Source organism: Enhydra lutris, unplaced genomic scaffold (assembly GCF_002288905.1).
Source record: "Enhydra lutris kenyoni isolate GAN:26980312 unplaced genomic scaffold, ASM228890v2 scaffoldscaffold9, whole genome shotgun sequence".
Taxonomy (NCBI): Eukaryota; Metazoa; Chordata; class Mammalia; order Carnivora; family Mustelidae; genus Enhydra; species Enhydra lutris.
Window position 1 is genome coordinate 46,042,896 of NW_019154093.1, and position 25,199 is coordinate 46,068,094.

General features: G+C 36.6%; 1 protein-coding gene across 2 annotated transcripts in view; it reads right to left on the reverse strand.

Annotated features, from left to right (window-relative positions):
* LOC111143169 (adhesion G protein-coupled receptor L4) overlaps positions 1 to 23,506 on the reverse strand; it is a 116,548-nt gene extending 93,042 nt beyond the window's left edge. The window contains exons 1-2 of one of the 2 annotated variants that reach the window (XM_022496682.1): positions 23,485 to 23,506; positions 21,941 to 22,090 (exon numbers count right to left, since the gene is read on the reverse strand). In XM_022496682.1, the coding sequence (XP_022352390.1) occupies positions 21,941 to 22,090; positions 23,485 to 23,506 (172 nt within the window). Of the gene's footprint in view, positions 1 to 21,940; positions 22,136 to 23,484 lie in introns of those variants that run through there. The other variant, XM_022496681.1, reaches the window with a different exon arrangement.
* Positions 23,507 to 25,199: the final 1,693 nt, after the last annotated feature.

Here is a 25,199-nt window from a genome sequence, read left to right on the forward strand (position 1 = left end):
GAGAAAATAATATTTTGTAACTAATAAAATAAATTTGAGATCCAAATGCAAACTATGTTTCTACTCAAATTCAAATATTTTCCAAGTTGTTGACTCATCATAACTAAAAGCAGCTGGTGTCCTATTCAAAATGACTGCAAACAATCTAAGTTAACACCTCAAAAGATTATCAAGAGTGGAAAAAATGTATCTAGGCAAAGAGAGTGGATGAAGAGTCTAAAAATGAATTTGACCATAAGGGAGGTGTTCTGTAGCAATAAGATGCTTTGAAGGAACTTTAATCTCAATCCATGTGTCATGGAATGAAATTAGATAAATTATGGCACAGTGGTATTATTTAGAAATGGTATTTTGGAAGGAGCTGTTAGTGCTATTTTTAATAGTAAATTTTCAATTTCTGATGAATTTTTTTCGCCACCAAGAACATTAGTTAAAAGTAGCTGCACATCTCAATATCTAAATGGAAAGCACAATATTTATATTTTGCATGCATAATTTGAGACAGCCACACAGTATACATGTGACAGGATGCCACAGTATACTCGTCAAAGAGGACCTCATCAGTACCAGCTGTTTCCAAATTACCATGGGGGAAATGCACCCAAAAATTGTACAAAATGATCCACTGATATATAGGAAAAAATATTAACATTTCTTCATTTATTTATAACATTTCCTTTTTATAATTCCATTTTGGAGTCTTTCATAATATAGAATAGTTTGAATATAATTAATAAATGTACATATATTGGATGTGCAGTCTGCAAAATGCCAATTTATAGCATAAAGGCAGGATCCAAAAAAAAAAAAAAATTCACCCTCATCTATCTAAATGGGATTCATTCTCTGCCAGTTCTAGTCATTTGGTAGTTATTGCATAATACACTATTCTGAGACAATTCTAAGGCAACATTTAAGAAGTGCTGATTAGGGATACTACTATGGATTGAATATGTGTGTCCCCACAAAATGCATATGTTAAAGCTCTAGTCCCCAGTGTGAAGGTGGGCCTTTTGAAAGGTAATTACGTTGTGAGGGTGGAACCCTAATGAATGGGATTAGTGCCCTTTTAAGAGGATGAGGGGTCCAGAGTATTCCCTCTCTGCCCTGGGAAGGTACAAAGAGAAGTGTTCCCATCAGACACGAAGTTTAAGGGCACCTTGACCTTGTTCCTTTAGAACTGTGTGACCAAATGTTTGTTGTTTATAATCCATCCACTCTGATATTTGTTATAGCAGCTTGGACTGACTAAGACAGAAATGATGATAATTATCTCTGGGGGAACATGGGCATCCCGGGAACCATCATTTGGCCTGGTACCCTAGGCACTGGCAAATACCGCTTAGTTATTTTATATGGATAATTTCTCTGTTGCTGTCCTTTTCAATACTGCAAGACTCCTATCACTTTCCTAGACAAACCACATATTTTTTCACTCTTTTGTCCCTACCTCTGAGGAATTCAAAATAGTATGTTAGAATGCTCTAGATGCCAAATCTTTGTCTGTACCTACAAGGAAGGCAGAATCATCTCCAGCTGTGAACCCTGCACTTAGCCTGGGTATCCCTTCCCTGAGCTTGAGATTCCAACCATTTTTGTCTTTTTTTTTTTTTTTTAAGATTTTATTTATTTATTTGACAGAGAGAGAGAGAGAGAGAGACAGTGAGAAAGGGAACACAAGCAGGGGGAGTGGGAGAGGGAGAAGCAGGCTTTCTGTTGAGCAGGAAGCCCGATGCAGAGCTCAACCCCAGGACCCTGGGACCATGACCGGAGCCAAAGGCAGATGCTTAATGACTGAACCACCAAGGCGCCCCTCCAACCATTTTCGTCTTAATTGAAGCTACTCTTTCTTCTATTTTTTTCTTTCATCTTCTACTTTTTCTCTACTCAATTCTTTCCAATAGCCTTTATATTTGGTCAATCTCCATATTGGCCTTTCTGTTTACCTTCATAGCCAAACTATCTAAAAGAATGTCTTTACTTCTCAGGCACTGCTCACCCCATTCTAGATCGGATTCACTCACCAAAATTTCACCAAAGTGGTTCTTGCTAATGTCTTCACTGACCTCTATATTAAAAAACTTACTGGGTATTTTTCAACTTTGACTGGGCCTCTCAGTAGCATTTAAAATTGTGAACTCCCTCTCTCCTGAAACACCCGTTCCTTTAGCTTTAAGGGTAACATACAAGCTTTCTCTACCTTTAAGACCATTTATCTAAATACTCTGTGCCAATTTTTATTTCCCAACTGATTAAAGATTTGAATCTCTTAGGATTTAAGCTTAGGTTCTCTTTATTTTAATTCTATGATTTCTCTTATGTTGTCTTTATATGTAATATACTTGTTTCCATAGCTTCCATTAACATCAACATTCTGCTAAGGACTCCAAAAATTTTCTATTTAAGACTTTTCTAAGTTTTAGACCAATATGTACTATTGTCTGCACTTAGATCTATGAATAGTATGTTAACCATACCATGTCCAAAACAGGGCTAATCACTTTTCTCTGTATACATATCCTTTTATCACCAAACTCATTGACATCTGCCCAACGGTTCAGACTACAAATCTAAGAGATTTCCTTCACACCTCTCCTTCACTGAGAACATCCAATTCATCATTAAGACCTGTATATCTCTATAATGCATATATTATTCCTGCTTTCTTTCAATTTCATTAATCTTAACTAAACCAATATTCTGTCTCCCCAACCAATAAAATAGCCCTACCTTATGAGCCTGCATCCACACTTTGCCAGCTTCCAATTCATTTCTTTTGTCAAAATTAATGTGATCTTCAGAAATGCAACTATCTAAAATTAGAATCCAACTTTTTCTGTGGGTAACATCAGGACCCTGCTCCATATGGATACTGACCAACTTTTTAGATACATCTTCTATAATTCCAGCACTTTACTAACTTGTAACTTATTTTTATTCTTGATATTTGCATCTTTTTATCATTTATTCATTACAGCTTTCACAGGTGCATGCAATGATCATTCTTACCCTCATTCCCATCCTCAAGCATATTCTACATCAAGCTAATTCCTAGCTCAACCCTCATTTAGTTAGACATTGTCTCCTTATGGAGTTTCCATGATCACTCAGGTCAAATGATTAAGCAACCATTTGTATAATTTTGTTTTTAAAGTTTTCTTACCCTTCTGGAATTCATAAGGGCCACGTATGCTTGCTCACTGTTTTATAGTTAACCCTAAAAGGTGTCTAATAAATCGGAAGTGCTCAACTGTATATTTTGAGTGAATGAATGCAGGAATTAACGAATAGTGATCTATACAAAAGAACGCACAATTTGAGTAAATCTTACTGCTCTATTGTTAAAAAAAAAAGTATACTAATTATCCAACAGAATTTTAGATTTAGATTTATTGTTAGGTATTATTTATCATATCATTTAAAATAACTTTTTAAATGGCAACCATATTTTTTTGATGTCTGTAATTCAGGAATGTTGACAAATTAGAATGAAAGTTGCAAAATGACTAGAATTAAAAATAACAATTAAAAGTGAAGAAATGTATGATATTACCTAGTATTTTCTTGCCAAATTGTAAAATGGAAAACAAACAAATGTTATTGTACCAAGGATTTAAGTACTCTATTTCATGACATTTTTTTTAAAAGTTATACTGATCATCAGCTCCTTGACAATAATTTTGAAATGAAGGTTTAAAAAAAAATAAGAGGAGTAAATGAAGACTTAGGAGTGCCTAATGGGAATTTTCACCATTGGTTAAGTGCTAAGAAGTCTGTTTTAACATAAAAAAATATATTTAGTTGAGATTTAGTTTCAAAAGGATGCCTTTCATTCTTAATCAACTGAATTTGTATTTAATCTCCTTACTTTTCATTTATGGGAAACTTTTTCAAGAAATTACAGAGGGTTGGGGTGCCTAGGTGGCTCAGTGGTTTAAGCCTCTGCCTTCAGCTCAGGTCATGATCTCAGAGTTCTGGGATCGAGCCCCGAATCGGGCTCTCTGCTCAGCAGGGAGCCTGCTTCCTCCTCTCTCTCTGCCTGCCTCTCTGCCTACTTGTGATCTCTCTCTGTCAAATAAATAAAATCTTTAAAAAAAAAAAAGAAATTACAGAGGGTTCAAGTGCAATGAACAAATATTTGGTCATCTTGGGTTGACATAAGTTAAGCTGTAATTCAGAAATATTGTTGAACTGAATAAAGACGTCTTGACATATTTCCATTCAAATCTATCCTTATTCAGGATAGCTATATTGCACTGATGAATGCTTGGACAACCATGGAAGAGCAGAATCATGATAGAGTAATTCCAATCATTCCTCTCAACCAGTTCCTGTCAGGGAACACACATCACTTCTCCCAGGCACTGAAAGTCCTAGTAAGTACTGTCCTGTGAGGTTCCTCTATGAATTTGTGATTTCCCTCTGAATTTAAGAATCTACTTGGAGATTATATTGAAAGATAAGACACCAAATTCCTATCTTTGAAACAAAGTTGTGCAAAACATTCAATCCTTCTACTCTGCAATATTACTTTCTCTTGTATTTTTCTCAGAATGATCTTATTCAATGAAAAATAAATCTTGTAATTATATTTAACGATCTTATTACATATTTGGTGATCTTATTATATATGTTATTATATATGTAGACACACATTATAAATACTATATATATACTCTCTATTCTAGTAAGGTTATAACAAAGTATCTTGCAAGTCTTTTTAAAAATCACATAATAATATTTGAAAGCATCTACACATATAGAAATATCTATCATCTATTTTTCTGTGTCTATTTATCTCATATACTTTGAAGTAGCTTTAGAGCTTTTGACTTATAGAATTTGATAATAGGCTTCTCATGTTTCTGTGTAAACCCAACTGTTTTCAAGCAGTAAACAATGTGATGGGTATTAAGATATTTGTTAATCAACGGTGATAAATAGTCATAGTAAACAAAATAAACTTTACTGAGAATTTATACCTTTTATATGTTTCTTTCTATACTTTAGTTTGGTTATTAGGTACCATGGCTCCAAAGCCAACCATTTAAAAATAATTTCTTTTATTGGAGTGTGTGTGTGTGTGTGTGTGTGTGTGTGTTTAATGTTTTTCTTCAGACAAAGCAAGCCTAAGATATAAGGATTGATAAACTATTAACAAGTAAGGAGTAATATACCCTTATTCCAGACGTGTTGAAGTGCACGTATGTGTTGTTCACGGAGTCTGAGAAGAGCATTTTGTTATTACATGTGTAATGTCAGCACAGAACCTAGCTGCCTAGGTGATCTTAATTTGGTTTCCTGAATGGTTTGGGAAAGTAGAAAGACAACGAACCTACCAAAAACTATTTGACAGAAAGTGACTGACAGCTTTGTATTAATCACAGGTATCTCTTATGGAGATCTCTCTATATAGCCAGGGTCATAATTAAGTGCTGTATTTGTATCACCTTCTAGAATTTTCCAAAACTATTATGATGTTGGTAAAACTGTTTATGTGGTAAAGACGTAGAAAATGGTCCAAATCTGAAAGTGTGTAAATGACAGAACCAGGATTTAAGCCAACGGATGGCTTCCTCAGAGGGCTCCCCTTCCTTCATGGCCCTGCTGCCCATAATAAACTGTAATTCTACTTTTGAGCAATCTTGGTTGAAATCATCAATAGTGTCTGAATCTAAAAAATTGAGGCCCATTTTTTGAAAGTAGGTCTCCATTACAATGTTTCATCGTCCGAAACCAACTTCAAAATAAATTACAGCCATTCCTTTTCTCTTCTATATTTACTATCTGTACTTGATATCCTAGTTTTGAATACTTACCATATGTCAAAATTTTATTTTAAATTCTACCCTCTAAATGTATCATACTTCCACTCAATTTTAAGTCTTGGTATAATGATAATTTCTTTTCTATTAATAGAGGAATCAATCTACAAATATTAAGGCATTAGTAGTAAGCCCTTGGATCACAGTTTATGAATCATTGTTATGTTTTATTAAAACTGTATCACCAGTAATTAGCAAGACTTAAGTTTTCTTATCATAATAATGAAATTGTACCATGGGTTATAGTCTAAAGTCTTGCTTAAAGTCAGATTAACTCTACATTTATTTATTCTTAAAGCAACCATCTGATTTTTTTTGAAAGGATAAGTATAAAGAGATCATTGACTCTAAAACAACAATTAATGCCTCTCCTGAAAATTTTCTGACATATTTGTCTACTAATAAACTGAAATTCAAAGTCCAAAGCACATTTAAAAAACAATTCTTCTCCACATGGTATTCCATTATGAAACTGCAGCAATAAACATGACATTAGTTGAACAAACATAACGCTATAATCAAGCATCTGCTTGCCTTCCTGCGTTGCATATACAGCAGAGATTTGTTGTAGCTTTTTTTAGTATTCTCAATAGGTTTCTGTGTTTATACAGGTCCAGGAATTATCTTCAGAACTTACCCTCCATATGGCACCAGGAAATGTGGCATAAGAATCTTTCTGACACAAGGGATATACAATTTTTTAATTTCAAAATATCAAAATATTGCCATAAATATAAAAGTATCAAACAAGTGTTAGAACCACCTCCTCCTCTGTTTAATCTCATCAAAATTGATTCTGTTGTCTGTATAAGTTAACTTTGATTCCCCCAAATTCACAAAGATCATCACATTTCTTCCCTCAAGTTCTAAATGTTAAACACAGCTTCATTATATTTTTAATAGTAAATTAATAGTAAGTTAAAAATCGTTTAGCAGAGGGCCAACAGCATGAAGGTACTGAATAAACATGACCCAAATTTTGGTTCTTATGTTATACCCATCAAAGAGAAATAAAGTAGAGATGTCCCCTTGGCTGGACAATTCTGTGTAGATAAGTGATTTGCTTAGTTCAGTTTAAAGAATTTCATGCGGGGAGCCTGGGTGGCTCAGTGGGTTAAAGCCTCTGCCTTCGGCTCGGGTCATGATCTCAGGGTCCTGGGATCAAGCCCCACATGGGCTCTCTGCTCAGCGGGGAGCCTGCTTCCCCCCCTCTCTGCCTGCCTCTCTGCCTACTTGTGATCTCTGTCTGTCAAATAAATAAAATAAAATCTCAAAAAAAAATTTAGAGAATCTCATGCAGGTAATATGTTTGGCTCTTCTTTGGGGAAGATTTTCAATATTGCACAATTTGTTTTAACTCTTGTCTGCAATCCATTTTTCCTGTGTGAGCACACCCTGAGTCAATATGTGTTAAGTAAACTGAAATTTAAGACACATAAAAGACACTGACAACGTAACTACCTTCATTCTATTTCAACCTCTTAAAAACTACTAATGTTTGTGAATAATATCTGTAACAACCTTTATTATGTTTTAATGGGCTTATATGCACATGCTTTCTTATTTTTGATTTTATAAATATAGTTTTTAAAATATTAGGAAATATAAATTACTGTACTTAATTTATAAATATGTCACTCTTACATAACTCAAAGCGCTCCACCTTCAATATAGTAAACCAGCTAAATATAATATCAATGACGCAAAACTCACTTGTTATGCAATACGGAGACATTATTCAGACACCACACTAGGAAAAAAGTAGTTTCTTCCTCATACAGCTAACAAAGTGATTAACTTGCCAGTTCAATGTGAAGGAATAATATGGTTCCACATATGTATGGTTTTTTAAATCTAGTCAAGACACATGGCCAGATATTTCAATTAATGTGTAGCAAGGTCACAAAATCAATTTCTTATCAGCCAAAAACACTCATACAGTAAATTTTATTTTCAAACCATAATCTCTAAATTAAATCTGTGTACCTAAAAAATACAGTACAGAAACTCAGTCATTGGGTTTTCTCCCTGATAGCATTTTCACAAATGGCACAAGGCTTTGTATGCTATATATAGCCTACAGTGTTTGGTTAGATTCTAATCTTCCTAGAGTATGTCATTATCTCTTTCCATGGCAAATAGAAGACCAAAGTGTTAATTTCCTCCTTAAAGTAAGTACTAGGTTTGAACAGTTATGACTTTCTACCTTCCAGCAATATATTTGGGAACTTTTAAACAATTATAAAGAGAATCTTTGAAACTGTATACTAACTGGACTTCTTGGTAATTGAAATAAATTATCTAAACATAAAATTGTGGGGAAAATCATATTAATATAGAAAACAGGAGCACATTGCAGTTAATTCACATAAAAGGACTCTGTAGGAACTGAGCTTGTCTGACCAATGACCAATGACCAATGACTCAAAATAATCACATTTTTAATGAAAACTCTTTGACTTGAATGTAAAATACCATCATCTGTTACATTTGGGTGTTGAAATTCTTTCTCTATATTCCAGTTTCTTAAACTGAATCTTTTTTTCTCCTAATATCCTCATTCTCACGTTCTTTACAACCACACATGAGACTGCAGTAATGTAAGTGTTAGTACCTTTTATCTATATTCAATGACGATGGGCCAAAATAGTTAAAGGAACTGAAATACTTCAATGACCTTGCCCTAATATCTTCATACTCAGAAAATAACAATTTTCATGCCAGATAAATATGCTGTGTTCTCTGTTTTTTAACGTTGCAAATGTCTGAGACATTTATATAAATGCTGTATACAATCCACAGTGGTGTTCTCTTCTATAGCTGACTAACAAATTATACAAATCTATTGTAAATTCAGATCCTTGAGACCAAGATGATGTTTGATGGTTGAAAAACACAGGATATGAAATTGTATCTCAAGCACACAGGAAATAGAAAATTATCTGAGATAATACATTTAGAGTTGTTCAAATCATTTTCCTCACAGCCTCCTAAACATGTAATCTTTTTAGTTGATTTCAGCACTGCTAAATGGAATGAAAAGAATCTTTCCTAAGAGCAAGAAAGTGAGTAACTCTTGGGAAGGGTTAAAATAATTTTTTTTGTTGTTGTTAAAACATTTTCTTCATAATCTTTATATTTTAGAAGTATCAAAATTCTAATGAAATGATTTAAAGCTATAGAAAGCAAGAATATTTTATTTCTTCCCATTTCATGTGATCATTTATTCTATTTTAACCAAATTTAGAGCTTGATAAAAAATAAAATGAACAATAGTCCTTCACTTTGTACACTATGCAATAAAGGTAAAACTTCCTCTTAAATATTTAACTAAAAAAAATACAATTTCAGGTAATAAAGTTGTATTTAAAAAGGTCACTTCATTAGAAGGACTAATAAATTTGGGTTAAGTGTTTTTAATAACATACAGATTATAATTCCTCTTTGCAATTAAAGAAAATGATCAAAGTAGTAATATGATTAAAGTAAATACATCATTGTTTAAGTGCCAATAATTTCACACTTCCTAAAATTTTTGTGAAAAAGCATTTTTGATACCCAAGACTCAAAAGGAAATACCATAGTCAACATAACTCCTTGGACTCTAAATATGAAGACCAGGGGTGCCTAAAACTGAGGGACCATCACAAAAGATTAGTGCCAGTATTGCAACTGACCCTGCCTCAGCACGTGCTACTTCCTAATTCATGAAAATGCTTAAAAGAGCAGTAATAAGTTAATGAGTATTCAGTCTTTGAGTGATAGATGATCACTCAACATGAAGTAAGAAAACAAAGATAGCATGGAAAAAGTATAAGAAGCTTAGGATGCTCACTGATCATCCGTGCAAATTTTCCATCTGGCTATAATGGAGTCTCATCATTTAAAGCAAAATATTTGTGATGGCATCACATCTAAGGTACTCTTGCTATAATGGCCTGTTACAAGTCTAAAATTCAGCCAAAACTGAGTGCTGGTTTGGGCAAGTAGAAATATCATCTGTGATGTTTCAATACATTCAGCACAGGCAAGGAACAATAAAAACAGCACACCAACCTGTCAGAATAGCCACTGAAAAACAATCCATATATTTTATAGATTGGATCCAAGGCATTTTGGTAATTTCCAAGGATACAATCAAAAATAAGAACTAGTCACTATCTCCAAGCAGCCAACACTATTGGGATTCCCCCAGGAACTAATGAAAAGCAGGTTGACGCCATTCAAACTTACCCCAACATTATATATTAACACAAAAATAAAAAGAAATTATAAAGAGAACATGAAAAAATAAACAGTTATTCTTAATAGAGATGAGAAAACCCTGAAAAGTGAGCAACATGGACTGTGTCTTTCCTACACAATGAGTCCCAGCTTATATTTCCAAGATGGAAAGTGTCCAATTTCTCCCCTGAGTGCATGCATTATTGATTATCCTGTCCCGTTTACTGAGCCAGACCCAAAGCCATTTCGATGCCTTTGGGTAAATACAGATAACCCTTAGAAGGAAGATATTTGGCTCCAGCTTTCCAACAGACAGGACTGGCCCTCTAGTCACTTCCATTCTCACCATCCCTGGCTCATCACATATTCATAAATATGCCGTCATCCATGTTCTTTTTGGAATTGCAACACAAGCACACGTTTCATTTGTAACATTTTGTTCTAGATGTTAGTTAAATGGTGGTCATAAAAACACATGGGTTACAACCCTCTTCCCCATAAAATGGATGTGTACACCATCTTATTCAAAGGGGTTACACTCAACAGCATCTAACAGTAACTAAACCTCTCCAATAGGAAAGCTAATATAAAAATCAAGATTTTATAGCCTCCTTGTTTGTTTTTAATGGTTCAAATGACTCTGACACAGTAGTGATCTTGCTGATTATATTTAATGGCTTACTTCTCAGCCCTGAAACAAAAGGGAGTTCACTGAAGATCTCAGTTCACAGAGAAACAGTCTCAGATGCACTTTGTGCCTCATTGTGAGAATCCCAGCTGACAGGACTAGGATATTTATACAAGTTTGGAGACCTTGGCACAACAATATTAGAATTTATATCAGAGACTCTAGTTACTTAGGGCATGGCATAATAGGAAGGCTCCAATTTATAGGGCTGGGTCTTAACTCCTGGAATATAAAGATGTAAGGGATGGATCTAATAATGGGAACTTGAAAAATAAGATTATGGTTTGGAAATTTTTTTAATTTTTTTTTTTTTTTTAGATTTTATTTATTTATTTGACAGACAGAGATCACAAGTAGGCAGAGAGGTAGGCAGGGTGTGGGGGGTTGGGGGGTGGGGAAGCAGGCTCCCCGCTGAGCAGAGAGCCTGATGCGGGGCTTGATCTCAGGACCATGACCTGAGCTGAAGGCAGAGGCTTTAATCCACTGAGCCACCCAGGCTCTTGTGGAGATTATTTTTAAGACGATGATTAATATCACAGGATTTCTAAAATATACTCCCCCTCCCTTCCTTAGTCTCAGAAAAGGAATTAAATGAAGCAGAGGTTAAATGAAAGTAGATGAATGTAGAAATGAGTCTCGGGGCACCTGGGTGGCTCAGTGGGTTAAGCTGCTGCCTTGGGCTCAGGTCATGATCTCAGGGTCCTGGGATTGAGCCCCGCATCAGGCGCTCTGCTCGGTGGGGAAACTGCTTCTCTTTCTCTCTCTCTCTCTCTGCCTACTTATGATCTTTCTCTGTCAAATAAATAAATAAAATCTTTAAAAAAAAAAAAAAAAAGAAATGAATCTCAAAGGACTGACAACAATGTTTCCTGTAGTCATTTACTCTCCTGATGGCAACAGCTACCTAAAAGTCCTTTCTCTCATTCTGACCCTGTAATTTGAGTAGGTTTTCACCCTAGGCTCCAGAAACAGAGCAGACTGATAGTAACTCTGTCAGAATATTCCATTATTATTTAAGGGCATAAAGGTAATAAACAACTTGAATGTATAAATAAAAGTGAAGGGTTCTGAGGTAAACTATACTCCTCTCTTACAGTAGGGAATCAATCAGTGGGTGTTCCTGGAGCATAAACTGAGAAGTGAAGGCACAAATATATTTAGTAGAAGATAGGAGGGAATTAGAGGGCTCTTTTCATTGAAGATTCACGTCTTTCTTAAGTTCCGGGAAATTGTCAGATCTTTTATTATTTCCTCTGCTAAATCTTGTCTGATCCTTTCTTCAGTAAGACTTACATTAAATGGCTATCAGGTTCTCTGTGTCTGGACCTGTTCCTTAGTTTTGTTCTTGTATTTTTCATCTGAGCTTTTTAGTCCTGCAATTCATTGGATATTATTTTTCAGCCCTTCAATTATACATTATCAACTCAATTTGGGAATAATATTGATCAAACGATAACTTTATTTTATTGGAGGAGAAAAATACATTTGGTGTGCCTGGCAGGAACCATCAAAAGTATTAGCCAGTGAATTCAGGAAATCACTTGGGAAAACAGACAACAGGGGGAGACTGTTATGGGCTCCATATTAATGACATTATAATGTGAAAACCACAGATAAATCACACAATTAGGATTGGAAAACCCATTAGCTACCTTGTTTCACTTTTGAGATAAAGCATGGAAAGAATTTGGGAGAGGTCTTGGCACAGATAAAGGAAAAGATGACAAAAGGGTGAAATTGTGTTATAAAAAGGGTGAGAATGCTGAGCCCATCAGCTCAGAGTATCTTGACGAAGGAGAATATCTTGACGAAGGAGTCCTGATTTGTTAATAATTTTGATATTTGAAGCTTCCCTGTTCCATGCGGTGGGAGAGGAAACCCAAGAATGGAGATTTTAGTGATTTGTAAGCATTGGTTTGTATTACTGACAACCTTACCAGCCTATTGTCTTGATGCCTCTTGCTATAAAATGAGGAACAAGAGGAAGAAACAGGTATATGAGGAATTGAGCAGCAAAGAGGTTTTAAAATACATCGAAGAAGAAAGTGTTTTGTGGTATGATAATTCTTTTATACATAGAAGCCTATTTTAGCAGTTTTGTTTGAATGCAAACTTTTCCAGAATCGCTTTGAAGATATAAACCAGACTTTTCCCTTCAACCTCTTTGTTTTTTCTTCCTAAAAGTATCATTTTCCAGGCCAGTTGTTCTATTTATTCATCTTTGTGTTTGTATTATTGGCTTTTCTCCAATGACTGCTTATCCTTGCATGACCCTTATGTTTTTAATTAGAGAACAATGTTGATTATTACAGGTAGCTTGGCCGAGGTTCTGCCTGCCAGCCATTACTACCTCTTCAGTGCAAGAGAGCTCAGAATTTCCTGTATGGGGAGGGGCAAGGAGGGAAGAGAACAATTGCCAAGTGTTCTTTCAGGTAGCATAGATGAGGAGTAGGCAGAAAGCTGACATCAGTTTTTACTCTCACCCATTCCTTCCAGGCAGATGCCAGTTTCCTTTGGAGTTTTTTTCTTGGCTTTATTTGGGATCAAACACCAATGGGGAATAAAGAGCCCAATCAGCACAACCTTTGGGAAATAATGTCTAAATCAGTCACCGGTCGCGTAGATTGCCGCTCCCTTTCTGGGAAGGGAATAGGATATCACCACAAGGAAAAGCACCCTTTTCTCACAGACAGCCTTCTTGTGTACACTGGACTGCCTACTTTATAGCACTGGCTTTGGCTTTGAGACGTTCACTCTTAATATACAGAGTTCTCATGCCCAACTCCCTTTTACTGTCAGTATGCTGGGCTTTATGGAGGTGGATGAACAGAGTTCAATTATTACATCTCTTCTATCTGATGAGTTTCAACTATTATATCTGTTACATCTGATGAGTTTCATTAAGATAGGGAAACTTGGAAATTATTTTAACAGGCACCTGGGTGGCTCAGTGGGTTAAGTGACTGTCTTCAGCTCAGGTCATGATCCCAGGATCCCAGGATCAAGTCCCACATCAGGCTCCCTGCTCTGTAGGGAGTCTGCTTCTCCCTCTGACCTTCTCCCCTCTTTTATTCTCTCTCTCTCTCTCACATAAATAAATAAAACCTTCAAAAAAAATTGTTTTAACTTCCCTGCATTTAAGGTATTTTAAACATCCATACTTCATACATTTTTCTTTTTAATCAGTTGCTTTGATAAGGTAGTGGGGAAAAAAGGCAGATTCGAGCTGGGGGTACTGCAACCAACATCATTCATTTTTGTCTCAGTTAGGCTCAGTTTCCTTATTTGCAGACTTACTTCACAGAGTTGTTTGGGAATTATATAAAGCAATAATTTGAATGTGTTTTCACTGGAAAATTATTTAATCTATAAATTGAGGATAATACTAGCTCTTATTTCAGAGAGTTGTTATGAGGATTAAATTTATAAATTCATGTAAAGTGCTTAGAATAGTGAATAGCTCACAGAAAGCACTAAAGACAACATCGATATTAGTATTCTGTTTTGTGAATAAACTGTAAAGATGAAAGTTATTTATTTAAGTATGAAAGAAGACTAAACAAGGAAGAAGAGAAGTAATGGGAAGGTGGATAATCAGGAGACTAGATAATTTGTTTCTGAAATAAGTAGGAGTATGAAGTATGCCGTGTCCTATCAAACTGGGGCTATCCCAGAACAAAGGAAATATCCTCAATTTTGCAACATAAAGTTTGCAATCTTAAAATATTGACGAAAGATCAGAGCTAGAACAAACACAGTAGAAAAATTGGGACTCAGTAACTGAATTTGTGGTATTGAAGGTGCTATCTCTACTATCTTTTTGTTCTTATTTCTACCAGTATTTTTCTTGAAAAGCAACAGGGGATTAAAATGTATGAAAAATTCCACATTTAGAGCACAATTTCCATTTAATTTTCATTTCCTAGCAGCCCCTAAAGAAATGTCTGAAGAGAAAGTTTAAGATGGTATAGCTGCCATGATCACTTTGCATACAAAATGGAAACTAGCTCTAGAAAAACAATATCCAATTTTTATTGATGCCTTATCGTCAGCACACATTATATGCCATATACATGGTGCATATATATATATATATATATATATATATACACACAACAAACGTATACACACACACACACACACACACACACATATATACACTTTATGAACTGATGTTTTAGCCTGAAGTCAAAATCAAAAATGGTAGTCTTCACTTAGGAAAAAAAAAAATAACAGCACTCTAATAATGTCAAAACAGAGGTTAGTCTTATTTAGAATTGACTTGACACAGTCAGCATTGAACAGCATTGAACAATGCTTTTTGATTGTTGAAATTCGAACTCAGAAGTGATGTGTTTATTTTTAATTATCTATGCTGATATTACTTCTCTGATTCTAAATATCCAATTAACCCACCCAGATAATACTTATTTAAAAATGAATAACAATAGATGAGACTTGGAACACCTGGGTGGCTCAGTGGGTTAAAGCCTCTGCCTTGGCTCAGGTCATGATCTCAGGGTCTTGGGATCAAGCCCCGCATCAGGCTTTCTGCTCAGCGGGGAGCCTGCTTCCAGCCCCACTCTCTCTGCCTGCCTCTCTGCCTACTTGTGATCTTTGCTTGTCAAATAAATAAATAAAATCTTTAAAGAAAAAAACGAATAAATGAGCCTTTTATTTGAAAAAAACTTTTCATGATATTCCATCATAGATGATTTGGGAAAACCCAAAATCGTATGTTCCTATTAAAGCCTCTTTTAAGATCTCAAGCTATTTCTTACTTTCTTTATCTCATTAATTCTTGTAACTATCCTCTGTTGAGAAACATGAAACTGGAGGATTTTTAAAAAACGATTTCTGAAACAGTCTGCAGAAATGACATCATCAAGTCAGATCAGTAAGTCTTGACATATAAAACCATGCAGCTGATCAGGGTGCTCCGTGGCTGGGTGGCTCAGTAGGTTGAACATCACACTCTTGGTTTGGGCTCTGGTCCTGACCTCAGGATTGTGAGATCAAGCCCCTAGCATCTGGCTCTGCACACTGGGCAGGGAGTCTGCTTGAGATTCTCTCTCTCCCTCTGCCCACTCCATCTACCCCTGCTTGCATGCATGCTTTCTCTCTCTCTTTCTCTTTCTCTATGTGAATAAATAAATTTTTTTAAAAGATTTTACTTATTTATTTGACAGACAGAAATCACAAGTAGGCAGAAAGGCAGGCACAGAGAGAGGGGGAGGCAGGCTCTCTGCCAAGCAGAGAGCCCGATGCGGGGCTCGATCCCAGAACCCTGGAATCTTGACCCAAGCCGCAGGCAGAGGCTTTAACCCACTGAGCCACCCAGGCACCCCAATAAATAAATTTTTTAAAAAATACTTTATTTATCTATTTGACAGGGAGTGAGAGAGAGCATAAGTAGTGGGAGGAGAGGCAGGCAGAGGGAGAAACAGGCTCCCTGATGAGCAAGGAGCCTGTGGTGGAACTGGAGCCACCCTGTCAACTGACTGAGCCACCCAAGTGTCCCTGAATAAATAAAACCTTAAAACAAAACAAAAACAAAACCCTTGCAGCTAATTAGCAAAACTCAAATGACCCAAGTAGCAAGTGGGACCAGCACTTTCTTTTATTTGTGTCTTCTTTCATTTCCCTCCCTCTCCTTTCCCTCTTTCTTATTGCAATCCTCAGAAGGAAGTGGCTCCTGATTTTTAAGTAATATTTAAATAATATTTGAACAACAGCAGGTGCTAGATGGAAGAAAGGTAGATAACATTACAGTTTCATCTTCCTTCATATGTGATACGTTAATAAAAATTCTTGAGGAAGCAAATTTTTTCTTGTAAAACAAATGCACTTTTACCTACTCCAAATGATCTTAGATAAATAAATACTGATACAAACTTGAAAAATTATGAACTCTGATGTATTTCTAGATAGTCATGTATCAGATTTGTTTAAAGTGAGATGCATATTTCCTTGGGATTTCTTGTACTGAATGGAAAATGTAATCAAAGAAATGACAGTCTGAATTAACCCAACGCTTACATTCCCGGATGCACGATTTCCATGAACTTCCTCCAAATAAGTAAAGTATCTTTGCCAATTCCAGAAATCCTTTTCCTCATACTAGAAGTATGACCTCTTTCGTTTGTTGACAAGAGGAGCTACACAATAGAGAAAACAAAACAACAAAACAAAACAAAACAAAAAAACCTCTACGATAATAATTAGGTGAGATTTCCTAAAAAATATCCATTCCATAAGATGACAAATTCCTTCAACATATAGGAAGAGAAAAATAAAAGAAGAAAAATAAAAGAAGGGTATAAAAACTCCCTTAAGCTATTATTTTATTTTTAAAAGGAGAAGGAAAAAAGGACTTGTACCATTTAAGTTTTGCTGATCCTATCTTTATTATGGAAATTACCACACTGTCATTTTGTTAAATATTTAAAACTGCAGTTATTTCTTGTAGGATGCAGTTTAAATAGTATATCTGTGTTAACTGATGATACACATGTACACACACACATTTTGTATGCTTTGCTTCTGTTCTGATGACTTTTGGTGTGCTCATTTTGATGAACATCCTCTCTATTACTAAAAACAAACTGTTATGGAAAAAAAATCACATGTCATCAGTGCTTATCTTGTAGCCTGGGCAGAGTCATGCTAGCTTTCCATGCTAGTGGATTATTTTAATTAGCATTTCTCCCATATTCTGAACCCACAGACAGTTTCTTCTTTGTAACTCTTAGATAGCTATTGTGACATTGTTCTCTCTGCATTGACCAGTGTCACAATGTTCTCTAATTCATTATGATATCCTTCCAGTCCAATTTTACAGGCATATATATGTTATTTCATAATGATGAAAAGCTGGTTTTTTTTTAAGTGTAGAGTATGTCTCCCTGAGTTGCAGGCACGAGACTTCATTATTTCTTCTAAAGTGCTTGTGATGTTCATATTAGGCATGTCCCAAACTATGAAAGATTTTTATACATGTATGCAAGCTGTCAGTTACTGCCTTCCTGACCTTTCCTAGCCTCACCTGGGGCAACTTTTTTTTCTCCTGCCTATGCTGACTTCATGAAACTTCCCAAAACACAGTACCACTTAATGAGCTTGTATGATAGTCTATCTCTTCCACACCCACAATGTCCTGGATCCTTCCCCTTATCTTGCTTCTCCCCTCTCCTAGTTCAGGTTATTTTAACTCAAGCAATATTATGTTTCATACGTACAGAAGGATTCTTTCAACTCTTCCAACCTCCCTCCCCTTTTTAAAACTTTCCTAAGTACCCAGGGGCGATGGGATGTCTTGCTCTCTAGATTTATAACTGTGCCCCAGAAAGTAACCAACCTTATTAGAAGCATAAGGGATAGCCACATTAATATATGTTTAAAAGACTAAAATGACTCAAATTTTAGGAAAATCTCATCAACAATTTCAGAAGCCTTTAACTGTACCCCCAAATTTCTACACAAACACTTCTCTGTCTTGTCTTAAAATATCCACATTGTCAGCATAAAGGGGAGTGTATAAATAAACTGCTGTCAATACCTCAGTAAAGTTGAAAATAATGAATACATTCCTGTTAAAATGATATTGTTTTACCAATTTGGTTTAAAAACCTGTAGTACACTAATTACGTCAGGTGGTTAGTAATATAGTGACATTTTTGGTATTCTAGAGAAGGTTGAGAACCCTAGGGTTTGAGTCCTAGCTTTGTTGCCTTAGCCGTGGGACACTGGGGAACTCACTTAAGCTTTCATTGTCCTGCTTCTCTCACATGCAACAAGCTATAACGTGGAGTTCAACAGAATTAGTTATAACCAGTCAAAATGGTGTTTGTAGATAAAAGACAGCATCCGGGGGCGCCTGGGTGGCTCAGTGGGTTAAAGCCTCTGCTTTTGGCTCAGGTCATGATCTCAGGGTCCTGGGATCGAGCCCCACATCGCATCGGGCTCTCCGCTCAGCAGGGAGCCTGCCTTCCCCCTCCCTCTCTGCCTGCCTCTCTGCCTGCTTGTGATCTCTGTCTGTCAAATAAATAAATAAATAAAATCTTAAAAAAAAAAAAAAAAGACAGCATCCATACTTTTTATTTCAAAAGCTTATTAAGTAAATTAAGCTATCTTGGGTAGAAAAGACATAAACTATAATGAGTTATACAAAGTACCATTGTTTTTATCGGTTAGGTTGACCCTTGTTCATTTATTCCTATTCTACCTAATGGTGTCATCTTTCTAAGACACACAGTTTGTCATGTACCTCAGCTACATAATACTTGCCAACAGCTCTTCTTTGTTAAGAGAATACCATCCATATCCTGACATCCTAACTCAATTTCCACAGACCCCTCAGCTGATATACCCTCTGATACATATCCAGCATGAAATACTTGGGGCTCCTTCAGACACGCCACCCATGTTCAACTTCTAGGCCTTTGTTACAGGTGATTCATTCTGCCCGACTTTGTCACTTTGTCAGTCTTAACCAATCCTCTTTATTCTTCAACTCTCAGCCTAAACATCACCTCCAGTTGGAAAGGTTCCCTGCAGTTGGTTACACATCTCAAATTTACCTGTATTTATACATTTTATGACACTGCATCAAGCGGTTAGTAAAGTTCTGTAACTGAGCCTAGATATCCTGAAAGCAAGGCTGATTTCTTGTTTATTGGCTTAATCCAAGGGCATAGCAGTATCTGCTAGGCAGAGACCTTACGCTCAAGCACAACGAATAAGAGTATAATCCCTGGAAACAGACTTTGGCTCAAATCTTAGCTCTACCACTTATTTGTTGCATCATTTGTGTTTCACTTGGCCTTTCTAAGACCCTATTTCTTTATAAATAAAGTGAGAATAATAATAGATGAAGGAGTTGTGCTAATTAATATCTCAGACTCAGGGCACAGTAGATATTAGCAATCCCGATGTGATGGTGATGATGATAATGATGAAAATAATAAATATTTGTTTAATAAATAGATAATTAAGCGAAATAAAATCACTACTATTAAAACTTGTTTCTATGGGATCAGGTTATCAAAATTCTAAATGACTTGTTCAAAACTAGTTCTTGGAACAGAGTACATTTAGTGAGGTCTGGTTATGACCATAGCGTTTATTTGGCAGGTCTCTGGGGGGAACCAAATTTGATGGAAATAGGGAAGATGACAGTAATGAGATAAAAAAGAAGCCAACTTTTATTCCTCAAGAAGTAAGCACCATCTGTAACAAAACTCTGTTCGGTTATTATTGATCTAATACCAATTTTAGAGAAAGGTAGGAAAAGTGGGAAATCTCTTTAGAGATGACGAAAGCCAAGACTCTTCAAACCCAATATATAACCCAGAGTTGTCAGCAGCTGAGAACACATTGTTTTAATTCTAAAAAGCATATTAAATATACTTACGGAGAAAAATGTTAAAAGTCTATCAGTGAATTAATAAAAGATGAAAAAAGGTGGAAACCATTGTTTGAACAATTTTATGGGGACATTATATACCTCATATAGTGAATATTGAAACAAGTGAATTTATAACATTTTTAAAGTAAGGGGTTTAGGTTAAAAAGAACTTGAAAAAAAAAAAGGCCATTACAAATTGTGTTCTGTGTGAGAAGAAATCACAACCCAAAAGATCTTGAAGTATTTTTTTTTTCCAACAGAAAGTATTTTCTGCCCTTCAGCTAACTATTGACTTAGGCAACAGGGAAAAAACACAAGTGTACTGGATAATGGGAGATGCGTTTAAAAAAAAAATCATTAAAAAGATGATTATAATCTGGTTAGCTACTGAAGGTCCAAATTGTGAAAAATTATGGATGTTAATGATGGTAATCATGACAGTTGAAAAGTATCTAAATAACTAAAAGGCAACACCATTTCGAAGTGTTATGATACAATTTGTAATGATTAGCAGAAAAGCACACTAATGTTTGATGCAATATTTTGAAGGTCACTCGACTATCAACTTCCCATAATGCCATTCAACTAAATACACAATAAAAATTCAAGATTATTTATAGAAAGAATTTTGTAGCGCTTGTAGAATAGTATATTACAAATCCCGGCTGTGTGTACAAGCAGAAACGCCTGATCTAATGCACCATTAAGCAACTGTAGCTGTGCTCTACATTTTTTAAACATGAAACTAATTATGATGAGGTCTGGTCTTACTATCTACTGCATATTTAATCTTTTTTAAGAGCCTATCAAATTGAATCACGAGATACAACTTGTTTATGCTATAAGCAAACACATGCAATATTAACAATGTACAATATTCTGTCCTAATTAGAAAAAGTCCGTGTTATCTTAAATACATTTAGGAGTATAAAACCACACAGTTCTAATTTGAACTTGCCATTTAATTATATTTTAAACTAATTTATATGACTTGGAACTGTTTTCTTTCTTTCTTTCTGTTTTTCCTCCTCTCTTTCTCTCTCTGCTACACAGAATGTTTTTCCATTGACTCAGTTAAAACTAAATTCTACTAAAAATGAAAGAGAGAGTAAGGACAGAGTGAAGCTTGAGGGAAGAGGAAGAGTGTTGGCAGAAACCACAGATAAGAAATCACAGAAATGTGATTATCAGATAGGGTTCTGTTTACTAAATCAGTGGGCCAAACTGAACCCTGCCAAGACCTTTTCCACTGTTCTTGCTCTGGATTGTAGCCTCAAGTTCTATAAATGAGATCTACTTTTTCAGGAAAGAATATATTTTCAAAATTCCCTTTCTCTCTCTCTCTCTTTGGGGTATCGTGCAGGGTATACAGGCAAAACCCTTGAATCTCTTAATATTGTCCTCAAATTTAGGAAGTCAGGTACTAAGGAAGGTACCTGAAGGCAACACTTAACAGTATAGTCGGGACTTCATGAACTTTCTGTTCTCCTGCCCACGAAAGCATTGACTCTGCACTCTGCAACTTAGTTTTCCAGCTTAACTTCAAGGATAATTTTTAAGGGTTACACAAAAATATGATATTCATAGACTCCTCAAAAATCAATAATCAAGTATAAATTTTCAAGTGGGAAGTTCAAACTTATTATTGAGTTAATTAAGTTTTTTTTTTTAAATCAATAGCATGAAATCAAACAGTTGAATGTAAAACACTTAATTTCTGGACAAGGAAGAACCAATCACATCGGAATTTTATCTTTCAAAAAAATCCAAAAGAGGAAAACAATAAAGATTGTTTACCTTCACAAATTGTGACACCGTTTCCTGAAAATCCCATGTTACAGTAACAGGCTTCAACTCCATTACGTATTTCACATTTTGCATTTGGAAGGCAAGGTGTCTTGGTGCAATTTTGAGCGTAGGAAGAATTCAGCAAAGTGGAAAAACCCACTAAGGAAAACAGAGAAATATGCTTTTAAAAAAAAGAAAGAAAGAAAAAAAAAAAGAAGAAGAAAGCTCTCCCCTCACATTGTTGAGTTAGACTACAATAAACACAAAAACCCTTCTTTCTTTCCATCTAGATAAATGGATTATAAGAATTTCCCAAAGGAGTATTTACTTAAACAACAGCACAAGAGCAACTAGGCAAAAAGATTAGCAGTTTCTTCAATCTCTGTTTATCAAGTAAATCTCAACAAAGCTATAATGTAGTAAACAGCGCAGCTCTATAAAGAAAACACGGTTCCTAAGATTACTGGTCTCTTCACTCCTGAGGTGAGATCTTTTTAAAGGAAACTGCATGATTGTAAAGCAATTTCCCTCCTCTGGGAATGATTCTGTAAAGAAATCAAGATGAATTGATTGTTTGGGTCTTTTCAAATTCAAATCTGTGTAATTTTAAGATGAAGAGCAACAGATCATAACATCCAGTAGGACAAATGTACTTATTGTTTTTTTCTGTATCCCAATGTTCTTTTTAAATTCTCCCTTGCCCATCATGAAGTTTATACTATTTTTTTTTTCCCATTAGGGGAATTTAAGATAAACTCAGGATATTGGTCAAAGATGGATCTTTCGGAAACCAACACCATACAAACGCACCCAACAAAATGAGGCACAAAAGAGAACAAGACTTAATTTCAGAGTTACTGAAAACAAAGTTGAAAATGGTATTCTGTGGGCTGTTAGGAAAAGATAAGGAAAAGCCTGCGCCGATCCTTTTTTTTTTTTTATATTGTTGGCCCCTGTCTTCTCAGGACACGCCTGCCTGAGGATGGACAGCAGGAGTCATGCAAGTTAAGTGTTCGCAAAAACACTCATCTGAGATACACTGTCCTTATCGGGTAACCAGAGATTGTTAAACTTTCCATTCTAAATCCCGGCCTCGCATAGTCCCGTGTAAACCGTCCCAACCAGAATTAATTCAGCTTCAGAGATGTGATTTATCTTTCTGCACAGCAGCCTCCAAATGGTATTTTAAACGAACCCAAAGTCTGGGCTGGCAGTCCCCTCAAAATGCCAGGAAACCTCCCCCAGGTGTTATTGGTTTGGCTTTCCCGAATTTCTTGGGCGGAGATCAGAAAAAAAAAAAAAAAAAGGTCACAGTCTGAGCCTGTGGGGACTTTGGGGGTTTTGTATCCAGGAATAAAAAGGTGACTTAGTCCCTGGGCCCTGAATATCAGATTCCAGAGTTGAAAGGCCAAGGAGAAAAACATCCTGAGAAGTCCTGCGTCAATTCTCAGAAACCCGGCCCCAGGCACTGAGCGCGCGAGGTGCACCTCGGAGCAGCCCCACTCCCTGCAGGCCCGCTGCCGTCCGCACCCCGGCCCGGGGCGAGCACTCACCTAGGAGCGGGAGGAGTCTCATTGGCGGCGGCCGCGGAGCTGGCGGTGGCGGGAGTGCGGCTGGCAGTGCGGGCGGAGTACCGGGGACGCAGCTGGGCGGCCGCGCCAGGGTCCCGGCCCCGGCCCCCGTGACGCGCCGCTTCCTCCGGACACTTTCCGGCCTCTTTTGTGTCAGCGTGCGGGTCAGGCCCTGAGTGTGCCGGTCACGTCCGCCTCCCCACCTCCAACCCCTGGTCGGTACCTCCAAGCCGCCTTGACCTCACTCCCTGCCTCTGGACCACCCCAGCTCTCTGGCTGACCCTCTGAGGGCTCACTTTAACCCCTGGGCAGCAGCGCTGCCCTCAAACTTTGGGCTGCGTAGCCAAAACAAGGCAGAGGCCCACGGACTGTCCCACTGGAGAGAGTATCCAGAATTGCAAAGGCTTAGGAGTACTTCCTAGAGCCTAAATTCCAGGGGACAGAATTCTTTTATTTACTAATACCTTTCCAGAAAGCACCAAGGGCCCACAGGTAGGCTGAGCCCCGGCTGCAAACACTGGGTCAGCCCTCCCTTGGCAGTATGGGGCCCTCACCTTGTGGGGACTCAGGGTTTCAGAACGCAGAATAGGGGTACACTCTATCTTGTCTACAGGTTCACATCGTGCTTCAAATGACTGAGTGAAAAATGAGCAAACCAAAAAGCCCAAGTTTTGAAAGTACGTGCCTTTGTCAGAACTCATCAAATTGGTGCCTTTTATGGTGAGTAAATAAAGTTGATTCAACCTCAAGAAAGCTGATTTAAATAAAAGGAATGACTGATGTTTGTGTGGTCCAGGCAAGTGATTTTCCCTTTAAGCAGTGGGGCACACCTTTTTTATGTTTCATGTACATTCTGTATAATTTGACAAACATTTGTGGAGAATCTGCTTTGTATGGAGAGCGCACTCACAAAGATGAACAAGTCATGGCCCTCAGTGGGGTGGTAAGGAAATCTGGTCACAGCGACACAAGTCACAACCGTAACAGACTCTGGTATAGACATAGCTCCCTGGCTCTCCACTGCATTTTCCTAGACCCCTGTTAACTTAACTTAATTCCCACAAAAAGCTCCTGAGAGTGGTACCACAATCCATGAAGGAAATGAAGAACAGATGTGGTATGTGACTTGCCCAGAGTCACACAGCTAGTCAACGTGACTGGATTGATTCAAACTCAAGTCTGTTTTGCTCCTCAGTCATTGCTCTTAGAATTGCCCTGCTCAGAAGAGTGTTGCAAATAGGAGCACTCACCAGTTGTTCAGCTATTGCTGTCCAGGGAGTCTGTAAAGGTGATTTAAATGTCCTAAGTGCCATGACAAATAAGTTTGGGATTTTACTGTTGTTAATTGGTTTTCTTTTAAAGATTACTTTTTTTTTTTTTTAAACTAGACAGTGATTCAGTGAAAAAACTCTGGCAGCAGCTGGAATGAAGGATATTAAGGAGACATCAAAGACAGGGAAGCCAGAATAGTTCAGGAAATAGACTACAAATGTTTGAACAAAGTTAGGGGTATTTGGGAAAAAAAAAAAAAGAGTCCAAAAAGGATTAAAGACAAATTGATGTCTGATTGACTTGCTCAGGTTGAGAGACATGTTTGAAATAGAGAGTGTAAAGGTTTTCAAGTTGTATGAGTAGAGGAAGGTTGGAACATTCACAAAATAGGAACAATAGGATAAGGGGTGCTTTGAAGAGAAAAA